The 10,506-nt window shown below is 35.2% G+C and overlaps 1 protein-coding gene across 4 annotated transcripts in view; it reads left to right on the top strand.

Moving 5' to 3' along the window:
• LOC125039869 (epidermal growth factor receptor substrate 15-like 1) overlaps nucleotides 1-9,302 on the top strand; it is a 42,214-nt gene extending 32,912 nt beyond the window's left edge. For 3 of the 4 annotated variants that reach the window (XM_047634197.1, XM_047634198.1, XM_047634196.1), the window contains one exon: nucleotides 1,802-9,302. In XM_047634197.1, coding sequence (XP_047490153.1) covers nucleotides 1,802-2,827 — 1,026 coding nt within the window. In that variant the 3' untranslated portion in view covers nucleotides 2,828-9,302. Of the gene's footprint in view, nucleotides 1-1,769 lie in introns of all 4 variants that reach the window. The other variant, XM_047634199.1, reaches the window with a different exon arrangement.
• The last annotated feature ends 1,204 nt before the right edge of the window (nucleotides 9,303-10,506 follow it).

The raw sequence follows: 10,506 nt of genomic DNA, 5'->3' as shown, positions 1-10,506 counted from the left end.
TGCCTTTGCATTCCAGTTGTAGTAATTGTTGCACACTATGTAGATGAGACATGACTATTTTTTTTTATCAGTATTATTGTTTTGGTTTATTTTTATATCAAAGTTTTGTTTTGGGGATGCCACTTTCCACTAAGGTCTAATTATGCTCAAAAGTACTCCTCAGCTGTTTCCTAACAGCTGAGGGATATATATATATATATATATATATATATATATATATATATATATATATATATATTTATATATTGTGATTTTTTCACCATTAAATGTGTTTGAAGGTATTATTAATAATATAATTTTGATATTTCCTACATTTTGATTTTTCATGATATTAAGGGAGTCTATGCTATAATGTGATACCATATTCTTTGTTAATTCCCTCAAATCCTTGTGAAAAATTTTCCCTCCAAGAGAACCTAGAATTGTAATGCTAGTTGTACAAACCTTGTTCTTAACAGCACCTTCAAAAAAGTTGGCTAGATGCTACTGATTTCAAAATATGAATCTGAATCGATTTCAGTATGCCTTACAATATCATCCTAAACTGCAACTGGATTTACATATTTATGGCATTTCCTTTGAAATGTTCTTTGGTGTAAGAAGTAGCCATGACACTTGCAATTTAACATATGAGTTCGGAGCTTTGAAGTTTGCACCAAGAAATGCTTTCACATTAATGTATATGTGTGTTTTTTTTAAACTTGTGTAAGAAAACACACATATATGCTCATAAGTATTGTACATACAGTAGTCAGTTAAAGGAAAACAAGTAAAATCATATAAGAAAACTTTAATGGATGTGTTTGGCCTCTGAAATTCTACAATTATTTCCCAGTATGTTTACTGCTTAGTTAGCATGTAAAAAAGAGAAGATACCATAGTCTTATGATTAAGTAATAAATTTAAATATTTTCAAATGTATTTAGTGGTGTTGGGTTGCATTAGTCCTTCTACTCATTGAGAGTACAATTTTATAATATATCTTTGTACATAAGCATTAGACATCATTAAAATTTTAGGAATTGTTTGGATTTACTGGAATCATATTGGACAAAGACTGAGAACATAGAAGTACCTCTTACAAATGTAAAAGAATGTAATGTCAGCATTCAGATGTTTGAAATTACTTTAGATGGGGAACTACAAAACCCAGAATTGACCCAAAATTGCAACATTTTCTAACCTTTGTTCTGTCAGTTTAACTTGGAGTTAATCAGAGCTATTTTTGAGATTTTGGTCTTGTACTACTGTACAGGATTCAGTGTGGATCATATAGTAATTCAGGGCTTAACTTTTTATTTGAAAATTAACTAAAGGCAGTCCACAAATTTGTAATTATACTTGTGTTAGAGGGTCAGTAACCCATTTTCAATTTGCACCTTCTGATGTTACAGTAGTGTAATGCATGATTGTTTTTCAGAAGAAAAAAAATGTTGATAGTGAAATCCTTGGTATCTCCTCTTTTATTTTGTCTGATTTCTTTATTTTTACCCTAGTATTATTATTTTCAGTTTGTAGCATGTTGGTGTACGCTGACGGTCACTTGTTGGGTGAGCCTGGCATCACATTCCAAGTTTATTTTGTTCACTCATTTGGTAATGTATGTGTCTTTTATCTTTTCCCCTTCCACCATGTCCGATGCACCTCTCTCTTTTCTTACTGTCTAGAATGCCTGTTATGTTTTATTTTTTCCTTACAGTCGTAGAGCAGACCCGCGGCGTTTGCAGGCAGTAACCAGGGCTTCTCCCCCTCTCTCTTTACCTTTGCAGCACTGATCTACAACTCCTCCCCTTCTCACTAGTGTTCCAAGGTAGTCGTCGCCAGCAACCCAGCAGCAACATCACCCTGGGGGGATGAGGACAAGTTTACGTCAGACGCCAAGTACCCACCATCGACAGATGAGGACCCGTTCGGTTCTCCCTTCACGGCAACGAAGGCCAATATCAGAAGCACCGACAACTCCCCCTGGCCGCAGGATGCCTTTGGCTCATCAGGCTTTGGGTCAGATGAGGGGTTTGGAGACAATTCGGTGTTTGCTGATGACGATCCATTCTCCAAAGCTTCTGGAGCAGCTGATCCCTTTGGTGGTGATTATGACCCCTTCAAGGATCAGGGCTTCAAGGATGCAGACAAATTTTCCTGGGAAGATGAGCCTGACCCCTTCAACACAATACCAGAGGAGTCCAGTGAGAGTGCTGTCAAGATGCCACTTGATAATGCTCCCAAGACAGATCCTTTTGGTTTTAGTATGAGTGAGGATGATACAAATGCCAATTTACCCACAGAGTTTTTCAGTGTAGATCAGTTTAATGCAAACTTTGATAACAACAAAGACAAACTTGAAACGAGCCAGAACACGCGATCAAAGTCAGTCATTGGGGATCCCTTTGCTTCCCAAGTGAAGGAAAGCATACCAGTGCGGTCCAAGACGTCTCTCGGTGAGCGACGGCTTGCAGACTTCGACTTTGACCCATTCTCGTCATCTAAGGTATCAAATGCAGAGAAGAGCAAGTGGAAAAGTAATGAGGACTTGTTGAACGAAAACTTTGGCCTCAACCGCAATGAGGGTGGATGGGGCTCAAATAATCTTGTGCCCACCAGCAAGACTTCCAGCCCCTTCAACAACAGTTTCCTGAACCAGTCCCAGCAGTCAGCGAGTGAGGAGGAACAGCTAGCATGGGCGGCCAAAGAGAGCATCAAGTTTGAAGAGTTCCGCAAGCAGCAGGAGGAGCAGGAACGTGCAGATCTGGAGTTAGCTCTCACTCTTTCACGTTCCATGACCGCGGGCAAATCCCAGACTTCACGGTCACCCTCCACGGGCCTCTAAGTAATGCTGGGGAACTAGTTGTGTACATATGTCAAAATACCCATAAAGTGAAGTTGTTAAGAGATGTGACTGTTGAAGTTCAGATTATAGGTTTAATATTCTCTCTCTCTTTCTCTTTCTCTTTCTCTTTCTTTTTGTCCAGGTTGGTTTGGAGTTGACCAGAGTACTTTATCAAATTGAATGTCTTTAGAGTTACTCAAAATTGTAATCATTGTCAGTTTTGTACTGATAACCACATTAATAAAAATGAGAAGATTATCATTAATACTATTACTATTATTATTTTTATTTATTTTTTTTTTTTCTACTGTTATTTTTTAATCCTCATATTACTGCTGATATATTTATTATTGCTATTTTTATTATTATTATAATTATAATTATTATGGTTGTTGTTGTTATGATATTTTTTTATTGATCACTAAAACCCACAATATGTACTCTGCTCCATCTCCTTTGATTCCAGCTCTTTCCATTACCTGATTTCTCTTTATTCTTGGTGTTATTAGTGTCTTTTTGATATTATTTCTCAACTGTATATGCTATATTATTGATATGTAATTAATATTAGTAAGCCATTGTTGTACCGATTATGTAAATTATTTTTTTCTCTGAGTATACACATATGTTGATAAGCATGAGATATTTTGACTGCATTTTTTTCCACATGACTGAGCAATTGCAGTGGGCTTTGAAGGGAAATTTTGGTGAAGGTTTTTATATTTTCGTCTCTAATTACCGTATTTCCTATCCTTTATCATATAAACAAAAACAGTGTTTTTTCTGTTTGCATCGTTTATCTTATACACTTAATGGTCTTTTTCTCTTTTCTTTTTTTTCTCTTTTCGTTTCCATTTTATTGATCTTATTAGTGATAGCAGACAAAGAAGTCTGTTTTGTCTCCTTTGGTTCTATGTTGAGCAAAGCTACTGCCCCCAGGAAAGCAGCTAAAGGAAATTAGATGAAAGAATTTGATTTTCACCACACCCTGCTTTTGCTGTTTTGATGATTATAATTATTTTTATTTTCTATACGGTTCTTAACATCAAGATTTTTATTGCCTGCATTGAGAGCAGAATACAAGCTCGTAACTGACCATTCCTCATCTCTCCAAAGGATTAGGTTTTGATATATTTTTATAGGTGTGGTTGTTTGCTCTTGGATGTGTTTGTGTGTGTGTTTGTGAATGATTTAGAATGCACCTACATGTGTTTTTTTTTTTTTTTTTTTTTTTTTTTTTTTTTTTTTTTTCTTCATTGCATTGATTCAGTTTAACACTGGAGTATAAAAAATTGCTATAGAATGCAATACTAGCATAAATTTATTATGAAGCTATCAGTGGACTGTATGTTGGCTAACATCCCCAAGTATGTTTAGTCTGTGTGTGTGTGTATTTGTGTGTGTGTCGTGGATGCATGGGAAAGTTTGCATGTATTTATGTGTGCATGTAAACTTTTGTGTGCACACTCAGGTATGTGTGTTTGTTTTCTTGTATCTTCATGGGGAGATGAACTTAATTTTCAGCTGATTATTGGAGTTACTGTATTTTCTATATAACTTGCCTAAAGTTCTATTCAGTAAACAGTTTTTTCTTTTCTCTTGAGTAGTGGTTAAAGGCAGTCGTATTTGAGAATAAATAACTAAATTTACTGCATGTCTTATCGGATGACAGCCATGTGAGATGGCTTTGATGCAGAAAAAGATAAAAAGTTGTAACAATTAAACACAAAGCTTAGCAACACCCACTTGATACTGAAGACAAATCTAGCTTTGCGTTGTTGTAGTCTTCTTTACGTTTGCGTCTTCCAAGAAGCAATATACTATTCTTTCTGGCCCACGTCCTTCCCATGGGTCAATGATCCACTACCTCGATCATTCTTGTTGCTATAGGGTCTCCTCTCAGAGTGTGAAAAGTAAGAAGAAGAAAGAAAAGTGAAAGAAGGTAAAAGAAAGGGGAAAAAAAAAGGACGAGATAAAGGGAAGAAAAGTCAATTTTGTGCCAACTGTATGTATGGTAACAGGGATAGTGGCCATATAAACTTTTATTTTTATTTTTTTATTTATTTACTTTTTTTTTTCCCCGAGATCTGACTTCAGTGGGCTGTTTGGCATTAGAGATTGAAAAGAAAAAAAATTGGCTTACCATAAAGGGTCATATTCATTTTTGTGGACTATTCAAGAAAGCAGGGGAGTGTGTTTATGACGATCAAGAAGAAAGGCATTTAGGTTTGGGGGAGGTTGGGGGGGGTGGAGTAAAGAGGAAGGGAGCGTAGATTGATGTGTCTTAAATAGTATCCAAAACACAGAAGTGAGTGATAAGCTACATAAAGCAGTCTCTGTCCACAATTCATGATTTTTAGTTTTTATCTTGGTATGTAGTCTTTTTTTTTCATTTTTGTTTACAATTTACAAAAAAAAAAAAAAAAAATGTGTTTTGACTGTACATTTGTAGAATAAATTTTTTTTTGGAGTAAGATGTTCTTGTATAGCACCTGTGGCTTATCATTGTCTTCCAATTGAATTGTATACTAGTATATTAGACCCCTGTACATTTTTCATTCCAGCACTCATAATATGTAGAAGCAATAGCAATTTGGTATTGTGTCAATTTTTTATTTATTTATTTATTCTTTTTTTTTTTTTTTTCAATTTTATTCTTAAAAACTCCTTCCCCTCCCATGGTTAGGAAGTGTACATTAGGCAACATTATGGAAGCGTTATCTGTATGTGGTTGATGAGAATGTTCTAGTCTTGCCGTTGGAAGTAAGTGCTTGGTGGATGTCTAACCGTCCGAGTCGTCTCATCCAGAGAATGCTGTTCCACTGTCCATGGGTTTAAAGTTTGTTCAAACTGAAGTGCTTTACTGTGCGAGAACCATGTTGTCAAGAGTGAAGAAAGGTAAAGAAAAAGAAAAAGAAAACGGAATAAAATATAGATGAGGAGAAAGCTAAATAGGAATTGGAAAAGAATGAAGAGATTTTACAATTGTGACAATGATTTAATCTGTCGGCCTCTTTCTGGGACTCGTTGCTTGAAGTCTGTGCGAAAGAAAATTCAAAAAATAAAAATAAAAAATGTTAATATAAAAGAAGAATATGTTGAAATCCCAGTGACTTGGCTCACTAAACTGGAGGACCTCTTAGCTTAAAAATTTACATCATGTCATTGTTAAAGAAGAAATTTTTGTGTTTGATAAAAAAATTAAAAAACTCTCTGCATGTTTATAGTAAATAATTGGTAATATGTAGCTCACATACACTGAAATTCTGTTAATGATTGCAGTGATTAACATGTTGATTTAGATGTATGTATGATGTACAATGCCTTACAGGTTTGAGAAAGTTGTATTGTAGATTACTTTTGTGGTGTATAAAGTTGAGTGTCCAGGTGTGCCTGGAGACTGTTTCTCGTTTCCCTGTAAATGTATCTGTGAAATACTCGTGTACTGAGATAGTGTTAAGCTATTGTATAAAGGCATAGAAGCGTATACTAGTGGCATCCTGTTATCCTCCTCTGGAACCTTAACCCTTCTCAATATCCCCCTTCCCCTTCCCCCCCTTTCTCCCTATATCTCTTGTTTCTCTTCCTCCGCGTTGTTATGAGCCTGTTTTTGGTGAGCAGCGAAGAGATAAGTTGTTGGCCAAAGACGGTATGTAGTAGGAGACACGTAGATTTAGTGTGCGTGGTCAGATGGGAAATAATTCAGGCTGGGGCCTGACTTCAAACTTGTTATTTATTATTTTTTATAAATACTTTTTTATATATTTATTTATTTTTCTTTCTTTCCGGTCTTTCTTTTTTTGTTTGTTTCATGCAGCAAAATAGATTTTTAATGTCGTGTAGATGTGGGCTTCATTTCTCTAGTCTGGCAAGGTACTAAAATTTGTTTGATGATAACCTTTACATTTTGATACAGGTTGCTTTTATTTTGTGTAAGTAAAGAAAATTTGAATATATTACTTTTGTAATATGTTGTTTGTGCTATTTACCGAGCAAACATTTACTCGAAAAATGTTGCTCCAATTGCTCTTATCTGGTTTAGTGTGGTACATGATTTTCATGTGAAAACATAAGTTTGATTGTGAAGCAGAAGACTACAATGATATTTTTATGGCTTTCTAGCAAATCTGAGCAACAATATTTGAAGTGGCAAAAAGAAACAGTTTTGCGTGTTGTTTAAAAAAGATGTGGGAAGTACTTTTTCTTCAGAAATCGTGTATGTGTGACTATTATGATTAATAGTGTTGCTCTCTCATAGATGTGTTTCTTGATATCTCTCAATGCTGTGCATGGCAAGAGATGTGACAATTTATGAATGTCCTTCCATCTTGTTACAGTTAACAAACTGGTTAGTTTTATTGGGTGTTTTGAAAGAGACGTTGGTGAAAAGTAATGGTGTTATTTTAGTTACTTTTCTACCTGCAAGTGCTTTTTTTTTTATTATTTTTTTATTTATTTATTATTTTTTTTTAACTGGTACTTCTAGTACTTTCATATCTTTTATGGAGTATGTATGTTTGTTCAATTATCGGATAATTCTTTATTTCCCCCCTTCTTCTTTTGCTTTTTTGTGGGCTCTGGTTCAGTATGCAAAGACCTGGCAGTATATTGCCTTACATGTATATGATGTCAGTATTATATCATCAGTATAGGACAGCTGGTGGTGGTGGTGGTGCAAGTGGCAAGATTATATATAAATATATTTTTCTGAGAGGAATAATGACAAAGGAAGAGAAAAGTCTTATAAGATTTGTTTTTATAGTTTTTATATACAGTTTGTTGACCATATTGTGTACAGATTTACCATGGAACAGCATAGCCAACAAAGTTTAAGCCATGTCGCTCACTATATGAAGAGTTTGAAGCCATGCCTCCTGCACAGCAAGAAGCAGCACTTTGCTGATTTTGGGAGTAAGTTAGAGTTACAGATCACACACAGCTACCCTGTTACATTTTGTAGAATCAAATGACTCGGAAAAAAAAAAACTTGCATTTTACAAAAATTGGTCCACACACTTACTGATGTCTAATTTTTTTTTCTTTTTTTCTTTTTTAGAGGATGTGGATGTTTAAGGGTGATGAAAGAGGGGAGGTGATTACATGGGAATGTTGCTGTTTTGCATTTTCATTGATGGAAGCACTTAATAGAATTGTACATAATCTTATATATATTTATATATATATACATATATATATATTACATTGAATCTCATTTGTTTATAAGTTTGCAGAGTTTATCTAAGCTGTATAAGCTTTTAAAGTGTGCAAGTGCAGTGATTTCCATTTATATGCATGGGGATATATATATCAGCCAGATTTTGACATTTAGATCCTTAATTCAAAGTTTAGCAGATGCAAGTTTATATTGTTATATGACCTTTTTATGGTCTTACTGCGACAATTGGCTGCAAGTTCCATGTGTTTATAGATGTTCAGATAAACACAATATTATGCATTTATATTAATATTTAGGGGACACACCACACAGATACAAACATTAACATAGACACAGAAACACAACTATCTGTATGCATTTATAAAGTTGACATATGCTTATTGAGTTCACATAATTTTTAAAAATGCAGTTACCAGTAAAGCTGTTCATCCACATGTGCAAACTCCTAAACAGCTTGCCATGGAAGGAAATAAACTATAGTTATAAACTAATAACATAAGGAATATATAAGTATATTAACTTGGGTCAGGCACATTATGAGGTGCCGTCATTCACAACCTGAAAGGGGTGTGTGTGTGTCAGCGAGTTGTCTCATTGGTAGGGTGCTTGCACTTGCACTCGCTACTGCCTTCAAAGGGTGTGCCACCACCCTCCTGTCCCCCAGCTCCCGGGTCTCGCATTCTCTTGCCACTGGATGATTGATAGCCCCCTCTCGTAGCTCTCCAGGTCCATACACCTCTAGGTCTTCGCCACCAATGTTGTACTAATCAGTAAGTGGTGAGGGTTGCCGCTTCACACTCCAGTGGTGATAAAAAGAAGAAATGGTGCCTGAGTGCGTTGCCTCTTCTCTCTCGATGTGTCTCCATCATATGTGTTCAGACTGCACGAAGACTGTACATTTGTTATTTCATCTTCCCAAGGAAACTGAGTGTAAGATATTAATTTTATCTATCCCGATTGGTTGGTTAATATGCCTAGTGTCGATTTTAAGATTTTTGCAACCCACATGTACCTCAGATTTGAAGCAAGATGTAGATGCGATTTACTGTCAATAATTCTTGTAGTTCTTTTTCTTATTTTTGTTTTTCATTTTGCTGCAAACGAAGTAAAGAAGAAAATTATAGTTGATTTTATTTTATAGTTGATGTTGCTTCTCCCCCGCCAGCTAGGGAATTTTCCCCAGATGCTACCACAATATGAAGATTCCAGGGTTGCGCCCTCTATAAGTCGTGTTGTTCAGTGTCACCGTCATGTTATCTCAGTGTACATAATGCTTAATAAACAAACACGTTCACCAGATATTTTTGTTTACTTAATCCTGTTCATACTGTATATCATTGCAATGAATTAAGTAATTATAATGAACTTTGTGTAATGATTTATATGTTCATACTGGGTAACTAAAGGGTAGATGATTAGTATATTTTTGATATACTAATTTTGAAATAAGGTATAGAAGTGATAACTGTAATTATTATTACCATCAGGAAAATGTCTTGAAGGAACTAGCATTATACGTCTACAAACTCCTTGAAATTGTATGATTAAATAGGAAATAACTGAAGCAGACCCAAAAAGTGAAAGAAAAATATAAGTTACACACCCACAAAAGTTTGAATATATAAGAGGATAGCGATGTATTGGCCCCTTCAAAGAATACCGGGATGTTTACCCATAACCATAATAATATGAAAGGCCTCAAGAAAAAGGATTATTTCCTGGAATGATTAAAGGATAGGGCCTTGCTTCGATAAAAAAAGAAAAGAAAGAAAAAAAAAATGCCCAGTAACTATCAATAATTGGTTCGGGGTTTCCTTGAATTATATGCCCCGCCGATAGCAAATCAAACACCAATGTCCAAAGAGTTAAACGTTTAGGTTTCGTCCGTTTTGCTTCTACGGTTAAAACCTGTCACACGGATTTATTACTATCCACACGACGCTGGTTGGAAGTCAGCCTGGCGGTGGCTAGAATGGGCAAGGTCACGAGAATACTTAATTCGTGCCATTGATGACGTCAGCTGTATTGGAGTCACTCAATAGTATGTGAAAACAGAGTGAGTTTTGTAAATATAAGCTGATTTTATTGTATCACATTTTAGGTAATTCCACCGTCCGTGACGTCACACCCCGTTTGCTCAATGGACAACAATTTTGAAACAGCCTGAACCAGACCTTATATTCTATTGACTTTATAAATATGAATAAGCGTTTAACAATAAAAACGTATCTCATGAAACCACTCCCAAAATAGGAAACATTTTCACTATTAACGCTGAAAAAATGTCATTTAATTTCGTTAATTAAAATTCTGCTATTGATATATTTTGTATCTTATTTTATATCATCAATTCAGTAAATCCGTTAAACTGCAATGAGGCAAAAGAAAAGAGAAGAAAGAAAAATATACATTATTCAACCATATATGTCTCCCTCCACTACCCGGCCATGTTCAATTATAAACTCCTCTTTCTGCTACAAATGTTTAGGAACAAAGATACGCC

This window comes from Penaeus chinensis, chromosome 28 (assembly GCF_019202785.1).
Source record: "Penaeus chinensis breed Huanghai No. 1 chromosome 28, ASM1920278v2, whole genome shotgun sequence".
Taxonomy (NCBI): domain Eukaryota; kingdom Metazoa; phylum Arthropoda; class Malacostraca; order Decapoda; family Penaeidae; genus Penaeus; species Penaeus chinensis.
Note: the sequence above shows the minus strand (reverse complement) of the source record. Positions and strands in the feature narration are given on the sequence as shown.